Source organism: Fusarium proliferatum (genome assembly GCF_900067095.1).
Source record: "Fusarium proliferatum ET1 genome assembly, contig: FPRO_scaffold020, whole genome shotgun sequence".
Lineage (NCBI taxonomy): Eukaryota > Fungi > Ascomycota > Sordariomycetes > Hypocreales > Nectriaceae > Fusarium > Fusarium proliferatum.
Genome location: NW_022194809.1, coordinates 162,226 through 174,823, shown reverse-complemented (window position 1 = coordinate 174,823; position 12,598 = coordinate 162,226). Strand labels below are relative to the sequence as shown.

The 12,598-nt window shown below is 51.2% G+C and overlaps 3 protein-coding genes across 3 annotated transcripts; 1 reads left to right on the top strand and 2 right to left on the bottom strand.

Moving 5' to 3' along the window:
- Positions 1-297: 297 nt before the first annotated feature.
- Positions 298-2,879, bottom strand: FPRO_17006 (uncharacterized protein; the record flags this gene model as incomplete). Its single annotated transcript, XM_031225198.1, has 2 exons — positions 298-389; positions 449-2,879. The coding sequence occupies 2 exons, from the start codon at positions 2,877-2,879 to the stop codon at positions 298-300; spliced, it is 2,523 nt and encodes an 840-aa protein (XP_031090381.1).
- Positions 2,880-3,320: 441 nt separating this feature from the next.
- FPRO_16092 (uncharacterized protein) lies at positions 3,321-4,457 on the bottom strand (the record flags this gene model as incomplete). Its single annotated transcript, XM_031225197.1, has 3 exons — positions 3,321-3,600; positions 3,678-4,136; positions 4,165-4,457. 3 exons carry the CDS (start codon positions 4,455-4,457, stop codon positions 3,321-3,323), a joined length of 1,032 nt encoding a protein of 343 aa, XP_031090380.1.
- A 789-nt stretch (positions 4,458-5,246) lies between these two features.
- FPRO_16091 (uncharacterized protein) lies at positions 5,247-6,698 on the top strand (the record flags this gene model as incomplete). Its single annotated transcript, XM_031225196.1, has 1 exon — positions 5,247-6,698. The coding sequence occupies one exon, from the start codon at positions 5,247-5,249 to the stop codon at positions 6,696-6,698; it is 1,452 nt and encodes a 483-aa protein (XP_031090379.1).
- Positions 6,699-12,598: the final 5,900 nt, after the last annotated feature.

Here is a 12,598-nt window from a genome sequence, read left to right as displayed (position 1 = left end):
TTGACCCAGCGGAGAAAGGCCTTGGCTGTCTTCTCCTTTGATGCTGTCTGCAGTGGTGGCATCTCTTCTTGTTGGAAGCGTTTCTGGAGGAGCTTAGGACGCCTGCACGAGACAAGAAGCTCATCTGTGCGTCGGAGTCGTGTTCTAAAGCTATTTTCTGCCTGTTGATACCTTCGCTTTATGAGATCGTGGTAGGTAGGTTGACGGGTTGGCAACGTTCTCCGCACAAGAGGATGAGCGTCGTCAAGTGATTTGAGCCGCGCGGAGAATCTCCATCGCCGTTTTTCCAAGAGTTGATCAACTGGCGGTATGCCGCTCTCGTGGTGGAGGATGGTGATGGGCGTCGTTTTCCAGATGGGCAGTATGGCTCTCATGGACTGGTGTAAGGCCTTGTTCATTCTTTGTATGAGATGTTGATTGCTCGATGGCGTGTCTCTATTAGGCTGACTCCATCGCGGTCTGGTGGTGCCCGGGTACCAGGCTTCAGATCCATGCAATAGTACCGGCTCGACACAAGCCATGACGGCACTTCGCACGGCGCTTGGGAGAGGGCCGTGTATCGTGTTGGCGAGACCCCGTAGATGATAGGCGACGGCATGCGCCTTGGCCGCCCACTTTTCGACGTGAACGCGGAACGATAGCCTGCTGTCAAGCCAGATGCCGAGCCAGCGTATGGCTGGCTCGGGGTGCTTCTCGACATCGCCGTGGCGTATAGCCGGCGTGGTCCTGAGTTTGCTGCGAGAGAAGTGCATGACTTCGGTCTTTTTCGGGTCAAACGAAACGCCATTTGCTGCACCCCATCGAACCATCTCGCCGATGGAGCTGGAGGCCGTTGCAGTGGTTTCATCTATTGTGTCGCCTATAGAAAGGATAGCCGTGTCGTCTGCGTAGCCGAAGCGGCCCTGAGGGTTGCCTAGTCGGTGGATTGGCTCAGTGTAGAGCAGGAAGAGGATGGGCGATACTGGTGAGCCTTGAGGCAGTCCACACTGGAGAGGAGCGAAGGGCGTGAGGGTGTCTTGATACCTCACGCGGGCTGAACGATCCTTCATGAAGGACTCAGCCCATCTGACGAGATGGTCGGGCCAGCCCTGTTCACGGAGACGCAAGACTAGTCTCTTGCGCATGACGGTGTCGAAGGCACCTTGGATATCCATCGTGACCAGGGTGGCCACCTTCTTGCGTGCAAATGCTTCTTCGATATCGTGGATCAAGGCGGTCACCAGGTCTGTTGCCGACCTTTTGGGGAGAGCGCCCGCCTGTTGTGGATGAAGGACGCCATAGTGAACAGCTGCCCACGCCAAGCGGCGAGCGATCAATCTTTCCAGCCCCTTTCCGAGACAGGAGAGCAAGGAGATGGGTCGCCATGCCCCTGGCTTTGTGAGGTCTCGTCGTCCCGGCTTCGCGATCATGACCACCTCCGCCTGCTTGAATGGTTCCGGGTGATGACCCAAGGAGAGGCACCTTTCGAACAAACGACGGATATGCGTCCCGACGATGTGCCACACGGCTTTGAGAAGATTGACGGTGATGCTATCCGCCCCAGGGGAAGTATTGCCTGTATGGATAGTCGCATGCTGTGCCTCGTCTAGGGAGACTTCGGGTGAGAATGTGATCGATCGAGGAGGAGAGACTGGTGTCCAGGGGTCTCCAATATCGTCATCAGAAGTTCGGCGTTCCAGTAACGCTCCCCGAAGTGCGCTCGCCTTGTCCATCTGAGTTTCGTATACAGCGTCGTCGACCTGCAGGGGAGGCGGCTGGAAGGGCCCCGGAGATTTCAGCCACCGGACGGTCTTGAAGACAGCACTGCTGCTGGAGAAGCTATCGATGAGTTCCCGCCAGTACTTTCGTTTTGCTCGGCGGACCACGCGATGAAAGTCTCTCTTGGCGATCTGAACATCCTGATTGAAGCTGAGGGGGTGCCTCCTTCTGATGGCCCGGAATGCAGCCGCGGCACAGGCGCACTCTTCTGTCCACCATGGAGCTGGGCAGCCACCTTTCCGTGAGGGCCGACCCACTGCCTTCGCTGCTGATGTTAGCAGATTTACAAGTGAAGACGCAAGATTGTCCAGCTCCGCGGGCGTTGAATCTCTGAGGGGGATCTCTGTGGCTCCAAGCTCTACGATCTCGACGAATCGTTTAAGCTCATCTTCTGTCGTCACTCGAATCTTGCCCGGCTGTAGTGGAGCGGGCTTTATGTTGGGGAGAGTCAAGCTGAGGGTGAAGTGGTCGGAGCTAGTGGCGAGATGGTCCTCAACAGTGGCTTCAGCAAGTGGGATGTTGGCAAAAGCGAGATCGATTGTGTTGCCGTGTGGGTTTGTTGGGATATCTAACGTGTTAAGCAGGTCGATGTCATTCTCTGATGCCCAACCGGCAATCTCTTGGCCGCGGTCCGTAGTCTGCCCTGTCTGCCAGCTTCGATGTCTAGCATTGAAATCGCCAGCGACGAGGCAGCGTTCCGGGACAGGCCATCGAAGCAGCGTGTCAAGGGCATCCCTTTCGTCGTTCTGGCGGTAGAAGTTGACTACAGTCACGCCATTGATTGTGATCCAGAGAATATCGCGAGTCTGGAACGGTCGTATCTGGTCAGCGAGAAGCCTTGGGTCTCGTCGGACATATGTCATCACTCTAGGTCGAGTATCGTTACTGTCCCAGGACTCTACTGGCGTGAACGTGTCGTAAGCAGGATGGGTCTTCGTCAGGCAGCGCGTTTTCGTATGGGCTGTCCACGGCTCCTGCAGGAGCACGATGTCATATCGTTCCGAGTCAGCCAGTGCCAGAGCGCAGTCGTGAGCCGGAGGGATCTTGCCGACATTGGCCTGGAAGACCTTGAGCGGCTTCCTGTCGTTCTTTCGTGTCTGCGAATATCTATTCCTGGTCATGAGGACGAGTAATGAGTACAATTCGACGCTTTCGTGGCGAGCCTGGTCTAGGATGCTCGGGCTCCTCCATTTCATAACCCGCCCTGGGGGCGGTGGCCACCATGATGCACGAAGGTGCTCGTGACGCGGCCGGGCTCGAGTCTCGAGCGTCTGGACGTTCGTCTGCTGGGGTATCGTCCCTCAGCAGCTCGGTCGTGTCTTGTCGGATTTCTATGTGGGATTCTGGTTGTGAATCCAAGTGACGTTGTCGGTACGTCTCAGCGCCCACTATTCTGATGTGTTCCCGTTGTTCTTTGCTGAGCCGGCGGAGGACGCCACGCACTTTCTTCGGCCGGGTGACACGTACAGGCGCTCGTGGCTAAGCAATTGACGCACTGCTCCCATGCAGCGCAGTCGTCTCCAGAGTGGCCAGTCTTGCCACAGCGTTGGCAGACTGGCTGTCTATGGCACTTGCGGGTAAAGTGGTAGCCCCAGCACGTTTCGCACTGCTTGGGGTACGTCGCTTTTGTCTACGAGTCTGGCCGCCCGGCTCCCGAAGAGGGACCAGAACCTCTTCTTGGTGGGCTTCAGGAAGGAGACAAGGAGAGCCTTGGTCAAAGGGTTATCCGAGAATTGTCTTCCAGGACGTATATCAACGGGCTTGAGCCCTGTCTGGATTTCTATCTCATCACTGACAACGCTGTCACTATCCACCTCGTTGCCGCGAAAGTCGGTCAGTCTTCTGGGAAAGTTGAGACCACGTAAGTATGCCATTCCTTGTTTTTTTCTACCGCCGTAGCTCCCAGCTCAGCCGCCCACTCGGCCTGCTTCTCTACGAGAAAATCGCGTGTTTCATGGTCGGCCAGTAAGGACTGCCAATCCCGACCTGACCGAAACTGGTGACCTTCCGAGACGGTGCCGAGTTTTTCCCTGATCAGGGTCCGGATGGCATAGCCGCTATGGTCCCTAGCCGGAGCTCCGGCTTCTAGACGGACGAAGACGCGGAGGTCCTGTCGGGGGGGGCGGGGGGGCTTTGTTGCTCTTGGCGATGAGGTGGGCCCTTTGTCGGTGCTTTGTTTTTGATGATGATGATGCTGGTGGGCTGTGCGGGCGCGGTCAGCGGGGAGCGAGGCGGCGGCGACACTGCTGTAGGTAGGTTTAGAACCTGGTACATCGCTAGAACTTCTTCGCAGGACGCTGTCGACAAACTTCTGAGCGAAACGTCGGCGGTCGGAGGTGAATTGCTTGTTGGCTTCTTCAAGCTTGGCGCCAGAAGGCCTGGAAGACCATTAGTTTGGCGTCGTACTCTTCCGCGTGTTTACGCGCGAGATCATTGGCCGATTCGATAATAGAGATTGGTTGCTGTTCAGGGGTCGATGCGGGATTGGCACGCTCAGCTCTTCGTACTCGAGGGGGCGGCGTTGAGTGGCGGGACGGTGTCTGGGCCGTCCGCCCAGGTCTGGGTGAAACACCAATGGGGCTGTTCACGACCGCGGGGCTGTTCTGCAAGAGGGCTGCACGGGCTCTTCGGTTCAGATTAGCGGGAGTGTGGACCCCTAGATCAAGGGCGGGGCCGAGGGGGGACGGGAGAGAAGCCATCGCTGCGACTTGCGACTGCGCAAAGCGCAGATTGAAATGTTTGTTGTGCACTTGTTAAGGATTTTGGTGTAGACAGGGCCACTTTCTTAACACTTGTATGCCAAGAAAGTGTGATGACGAAGGAAGGTGTGTAATCCAATTTGAACTGGTTGTTGCCAATTGGTCCCGGGTAACTTCAAGGCTTCATCCGTAGTGGGCGGCGATGATGGAGCGCTGGGTTACCAGTCAGGGACTTGGCACTGAGAGTTACGATGAAGAAATTTGTTACTTGCTACTAACTTTATTTTGAGAATTATTTTGCTCAATTTATTTATAACTGTTGTGCCTATTCTCTCTTGTCTCCCGGGGTGAGATTTATTTCTTGAATTGGCCTTAAATTGATTGACTGGCTCATGTCGTTCATCCTGCAGGTTACGTCATGCAGCGCAGAGGCAACTGTCTGAGCTAGCATGACCCGAAGCAAGAACATGAGTTTTATCGCAATCAGAAGATAAAAACAATATACTCTTAGATATTATTGTTTTTAGAATATTATTTATTCTTTGTAGATCATTCTAGCATAATCTTTTCCATTACTTGATCAAACTATAACGAATTGAGTGTTATGGTAGTTTAGCCGACTGTTATCCGACCGCATCGTCCAGTCAACGGGCCACCTAAATCTCACCCAAAACATCATCAAGCTATCGCGGGTCAATCAAGGCATCGTCATCATCGATAACCAGCATCGCCACGTCATCTCATAACCAGCAAACACAACCACAGCATATCTTCAATCTTTCGCTGTTCATGAGTCTTGAGAAGCTCGTCGAGCAATGGCTTGACGCCATCCCAGACTCATTCAACACCAACAACCCTGACATATATCCCCTTCAGAAACCTCACTGCACCAAGCGCAAACGTTCTCACAGGAGCTGGTCGCGCTTCACTCCGCCCCCGTCCAACGACAGCATGTCTGGGAGACGACCTTCACCAAAGCGAAAGCGAAGCGCGTCCAATGACCAGGACCAAGAGGATCTTGACGCAACACCAAGGTCAAACCAGGCATCTGCATCTGCACCTCCACTTTTCAACGACAATCCTATGCCTCTTCGCTTAGGCAAAGTCCCCAGCATACCACCATCGGAATCATCATTTGCGTCACAATCTTCGCCTGGAACATCGCCCGGCAGGAAAGGTCGAGCAAAGAGTCCTGTCAAGAACAACAACAGCCTCCAAGCTTTGGACGTGCCCGTCGACTTTGTCAAGCTTGGAGACGATGGAGTTGATGTTCTCCCGCCTGATGTGCATTACCTTTTTGAGAAGCTGCAGGATATCAACGACAAGGAGGAGTTCATCCCGGGCGAGATGATAGATCATGTCAAGATAGTCATCCGCCGCGTCAAACCCGGATGGTTCAAAAAGCCCCAGAATCCGCAAGAGTCTACCAGAATCAGTGTCCTAACGCAAGAACTCGACCTTCTGCGCCAAATTGAGTCCGATGCAGAGCAATGTGAACTCTCCGACTGCTCCGAAGCTTCTTGGAATATGTGGGTTCACATGCCCATCCTACGCCACGCATTATCAGCCCATCCAACCATCCGCGTCGAGCCAGCATTATCAGCCAAGATCGCATCGCCCTTTGTCCCAACAGCGAATGGAAAAGCGGCTGTAGTCGAGAGTAAGATGATCGATTTCACACTGCTTCTGTGGCTGAACAGAGGAAGTCCGCGGACTACGTCTCATGATGCGGCTGTTCCAGAAGCAGATGTTCACTTAATGGATGAGATTGCAAAGACGGTTTGGAGGCAGCCTGTTGAGGCTCAGTTCGTCAACCAGTCGACATATGCGCCGTTGCGCTTCGCCCCTATTGCATGCAACATCGAGACGAAAACAGCAACGTCGGCAAACCAAGGAAAGCTACAGCTATCGGTCTGGACAGCTTCCTGGTTCAAGAGAGTCTCAGAACTTGTCCCTGGTGGTAACGTGCCCACGATTCCGCTCATCCACGTTGTCGGGCACGAGTGGCATGTTTCCTTTGCGTCTCTACACAAGAATCATATTGAAATTGCGGAGGAGCTGTCTATTGGAGATACTAGGACGCTGTTGGGCTTGTATCAACTTGTTGCATCGCTGAGAAGGATTGGCGATTGGATTGCGATGACGTATCGGAAATGGGTGGAGGAGGCGTTTGGACGGTACAGAGAGGAACAGGCCCAAGTTGATGTTGAGGGTGGTTTGGGGGAGGACGGAGTAGCGTAGGCGCACCCGATGGAAGCAGGATTTATTCGGAGCGGAACGCACCAAGCCAGATGGATAACAGTACCGGGAGCTTGGTGAAGACAGTGCAGTATGTATGATGGCATTGGCAATTTCATGTAACAGTATTTATTTGACAACATGCAATATACGCTTGCGGTTCAACTGAGCCGTCCCATCTAACAGTATCACTCTATGCAACTGTTGACATCTTTCAGTTGTTTGCTTTTTGGTCATTAGATATCCTGCTCCTCTAGATGAAGCATATTTTACTCCAGCTGGATAAATTCCTGCGAGATGTAGAGTTAGAGGGGAAGATACTGATTCTTTGTTAGTTCCTGCTCACATATTGTATGTACGGACAGATCGAGTGACGGACTTGCCTGGCTCTTGGTCACATCAACAGGAGCAGTCTTCCCACATATCATGAAGAATTTCCTGATTAGTGCTTCCACGGCTCAAAGTTCTTCGTAACTGGACTACGCCAAAGGTCTTATCATCTAACCTAGGGAGTATGCAAAAGTGTAATTTGAGTTTAAAGCCCGTGGGCATTCATAGACTTCATTTTTGACCTCTAGACAATGGAGGTATGCCTGGGTCATCACCTTTCAGCCTATTGACATCTCGACAGCCCTTATAAGAGTTATTGCAATCAGTGTCGGGCTCAATACAACGAAACATCCATTGCTGGCCCTGCGCATGTTGGTGGATTGTTCAGGTTGGGTTGCTTGAAGGTGATGTTCAGAGGTGAGAGGATGTATGCAGAGGCAGTGCAGTAGGCAGAAAACAATCACTTCATCGATCTGTAGAGGACCCAATGTGCTCAGTCTTCATACTCGGGCAGTTCCGCCCCTTTGCCTATACAGCTCCACCAGTATAACAACTCTCATGCCCTCTTCGGGGCAACCCTTCATTGGCCGCGCATGGAATGGTGACTGAGGGCGGACCAAAGGCCTCTTCGAGCGGCAGACCTCACTGATGAGTCATGATAACTCTTTGAATCGACACTCCGATGTAGACCTGAATCTGGCCAAACGTGGCTTGAGGTCAAAGCTTTCTTTGAGGTAGTCCTCCATACCAGACAGTCTGGATCAAGAAAGTGCGCGGCAAGCGTAGAGCGCACTGCCGAGTCTCCTGCCCTGATTCAAATATAATCTCATCTTATCTCATGTGCAGTCAGTCCATTTGCGCTTCTGACTTAAGTCTTGTGCATGTCTGTGTGGTCTCCCGGCTTTAGGACTTGAAGTGCGTATGGCGAGAGTGAGAGGGGATGTCCATAGGCATACCGGCGGTGGGAAACGAGTGCTATGCTGTTTGTTGGCGATTTGACACGAGTTCCGGAACCGTTGCTCGCGGGATGGGCTGGCAGTAGGGATCCAACGTCGCGGCATGTTGGCACTACTAGGCGACTTGCAAAAGATGATTTGCCTAGGATGGTTCGCAGCTCATGAGCTAAAGTTGAAAAGGAAGGGGTCATCAGCACCCATTTTGGCTGCTTCTGGCTATGTCACCACTCTCTGGATAGGAAGTGAAAGGTCAAAGTTTTCGGTCATCAAAGTTGCCCTACTTGTCTGCTCTCAGGTATCGAATATGGCCTCTCCATCAATCACGAAAGAGCAGCCGGAGTGCGTGTTCCAGGGCGGCATTCGTGGTATGAATACAGTTATAGGTACAGGGGCCATCTTCGCAGGAATGCTCTTCATGCCGTCGGTTTTGCCGCCGAAGTTGACTTATATGTTCGATGAAGGTAGTGTTCTCAGCACAATCAGCAGATCTAGCTGTAAGGCGCTGCCTTCTCAACTTCGCTAAGGCCTCGACCGAAATGTCATCAACGACTGGTATCGCCAGTATCACTGCCTCAATCTTTCCAAGCAAAACGTGATGACTACCTGCTGCAATTTCAGGCGGATGATTCTTGGAGATAGAAGGTCTTTTCATCTTGTAGGATTCAAGTCGTGAACTTTGGTGTCCTCTTCCTTTCCAACGTCTCACGCCTCTTCTCGAATATGGGGTCGACACTGGCTTGGTCGGGTCGATGCTGCCGAGCCACTCAGGCGTTTCGTCCGGCAACCTATCCAGCCGTTCCATGCACCGGTCAAGCTCGCGCCGGAAGCTCTCTGTTAGCTCACGTAGCCTCTAGTTCGCTTCACGGCGCTCGCGGGGCCACATCCGCTGCTCAACTGTAGCAGAAGCCGGCGATAGTCCGGCCTGGTGCAGCATCATCTTGTCCCTCGGCTGCAAGTGCGCCGACCATTTCATAAACTGAACCTATCTCGAATCGGTGTCGACTCCGCCAGGTGCCTCAACCCGGCGCTGCCGTTTTACCTCTACTTTCTGCAGACCCTCCTCACACGCCTGGACGGTCCGAAGCAGTATAGTATCACCACCGTCATTATCACCCTCTCCGGCCGTACTGCTGCTGTAGTTGTCGTCATCGTCGTCGCTGCTGTCAGCCCGTAGTGCTACTGGATTGACGATCTAGTACCTTGCGTGCAAAGCCTCGCGTAGTGACTGAAGCATTACAGTCGCCTGGCTGTTCCTCCCCCTGCCGCTGTCCTGCGGCCTGTGGCGTCAGACGCGACCTAAAGACAATAACAATTATCTATTGCGTCTCTTAAAAATCCTAGCTGGAGTCAAAAAGCATGGGAAAACCTTGGCTTAAACTTCCTTGTCAGTCAATGATTGGCTCAATGTAGCCGCTGGTACTGGCTACTCTCCCAAGTTCATGGAGAGGAGGAGACTGGGGAATTGTAACGGACCCAGAGGCAACGCTGAAGATGCCGATATGATGTCTTGTCGAGCGAATACAGTAGAGTTTCATCTATCGAGCTATAGGTTGTTCAATGCTTAGATAGTGAAATACTAAGATGCTATTGGCGCTAGGGAAACAATAAGAGCCTCCCGTCATGCTCTCCATATTCTCGCGCTTTCACTTCGGAACAGAGCAGCCTACGGCTTTGCGGACTTTAGATGGCGACTTGTCACATGTTGATAGACATCTCCTACACACTGGAATGATATGATGCTTCTGGTTTGATGTGAAGATTTGCATAAATCGTGTATGATGAAAGGGCCTGGAACAACAGATTTCAATGTGAAGTCGACCGGAACTCATTAAGACCCTGACCTACTTATATTTCGCCTACAGAATACTGCCTCTCTAACCGGCGCAGGATCTTTCCAACCACCTCTTCCGCCAGTTGGTCAATATCCTGAGCATCAAATCCTTCCTTGAAAATGACGTTCTCCCAACGGACGTTGCTCCCTTCACTATCCTGGAGAGAGTATTGGTCTTTATTCACAAAGTGCAGGTACACACGTCCGCCTGGATCGCCTGCGGATATTGATTGGCTTGAATTCTTCAGAGTTCCAACTACGCATCGCTCGTTCTTCAACTGCAGTCGACGACTGCGCTGTTTGGTTATTCTATGCTTTGAGCGTCGTGAGCGAGCCCGTTGTGCTTTTATAACGTAAGTTTGGATGTCCATTTTCAGGTTATGACTTTGGAAACTCACTGAGTCGATAGCGAGCCATCTTCGTAGGGTACTCATTTGTTCAGCAAGCCATTGGCTATGCTGGTCAATTATACAGTTGAGCGTGATGCCACTGGTTTTCGGTGTCGGTATGCCAATCGACAAAAGACAATAGGATCTAGACATTGTAGTGCCCAGCTGGCACGAGGCATTATTATTATTCAGTTGAGCTATGTCTAAGAATACTTTGGCGTTTGTCATTGGAATTAATATTTATGTCATCTGATATTAATTGGTTTTAGAAGCGACGGAAGCTAGGTTTCAGCTGACAGCTTCTTTGATCTTCTTTGATGGTATCCATCTCTGTATATAGATGATGACACATATTCCACTACCTTCAATGATAATAGCAAGTGTAGTTGAGATGCGGTTGAATAGCTTGTTTTGGATCGTTGTACCCTTAAAATGTTATCGAGGCGGGATAGAAATAGGGAAACGATTCTGAGTTTCGAGAATGGTAAATGCTAGGAGTACTGATCAGAGTTGCATAACGGAAATGGTTCAGAGTGAGTAGTGGAGTTCTTCATGGGATTGGCCACATTAGCAATCCACTTGCAGGGTTGAAACGGAACGTACCGTGCAATGGTTGAGTCTTGGGCAAAACCTCCGAAAAAGGGAAAGAAAGTAGAGAGACATGCGGAATATGGATCTAAGATGTCTGAAAGCAATGAAAAGGATTAAATTACATTTTCATTTATTGCATATGAAATCTGTCAAGGGTGGATTCATCGCGGAGTTGTAAATTTTCAAGCGGCCATTTAAATGCTAGTAACATCCAGGCCTCGCGCGTCCTATATAAGGAGGCCGAGATTGTGCAAGCCGTCAAGGCGTCACGGCGCTACTCTAGTCATCGAAGTTACCCTGCCCCAGAGATCACATGGACTAACCTTGGCAGTTGACGACTGATTGTAGCTCCATTAATTACCTGGGATCTATATCAATATTACGAGTAGCAGTAAATCACATCAGCTATAAATTGTGTACAGTCTGACGAAACAAGACATCTCTCCATCGGCTAAAATAGCCATAGCGACTCAAGGCCACGACAAACCAGGATCTTAGTTCATCGCACAGCTGTGTCTGCTCTTCAAGTGACTCCACATTGCTTCATCGGAATCGAAACTGCGATGATCTTTCAGCTCGGTGCGGCAATCAAAGCAGTACCAGTAGTGCCCATGTGCATCCATTTGTCCGAGGCGCCCAGGACGCCTGATAAAGCCGACATGTTTCGACCTGAGATATTCAATCGCTTGCCCCATATCAGCAATTTCTTTGCCATGCTCGTAGCATGTTAATACAGGCCGCTTGCTGGACATCGTCAGTATCTATGACTCTATAGTTATGCTCTCATATGCAGTGCATACTTTCTCATAGCAAAGGAACCTTTGTTTACGTGGGCTGCCGTAGTCAATAATTTGATCAGATGCGATGGCTAGATTTCAATGTAAGCTTAGGGACCCGAGTAACAATGCTAATGACATGATCTCTGAAAAGACATCAATGACATTTGCGAACGGGACCTTGGTCTTTGAAATATTGCACATCATAGAACCATAGCTCAAACTATAAATTGCTTAGCCTCATTCGGCCACAACGTCCAGTCTATCTCAAGGCCTACCAGATCGAATATCGATCAATAAACACGAAAGTATTCAATGCCTCCTTGGACATCGAAGGTCGCTTATTGGTTGCTCAGATTTCAATGACGTTTGTTGCGACAGGTGGTGCGTCTCATTTAGGTCATGATGACGTGATTCTCACCATGGAACCGAAATTTTGAACATTTCATTGCGTTTCATAGCGTCGAGCTGCCACTCAAAGTACACCGTTAGAACGCCAAGAATGCAATTGGTGGCATGATATCGGCATCGCGGGACCCGTAGGTGCGTGGGGAACCCGGTATGGTGATGCCTTATGTCTTGCACAATCCAATGACCAAGCTAACACGGGCTCGATTTAGTGTGATCCTCCAGAATGTCGATGACCAATCCACTCTCGGCCAATTACCACTTGCCCACGGTGCCTCTTTCGACTCTAGGCAGGAGAACGGCCCGACATGCTTGCCTGATACGCTTCAGAACCCACCTAGAAAACGTCTCGTTCTTGGAATTTTCATCCGCCCTGGTGCGATCATGGTTCAGAAAACCTTTCAATATGCATAGCAAGCGTTGCCTCACGCAAACGCCTCAGTTCAGCAGCAAGGTGAGCAAGACGCCGTTGTTGGTCCTTGGCAATAGATTAAAGCCTTTTCTTCGTCTCGGGCAATGGAACACGAAATGCTGAGGTATCAATGATTCTACGCAGTTTCCAAAGATGAACTTTTGTCTAAATGCCAATTGGCGTGATTTCAACGCCAACAAACCGACATCC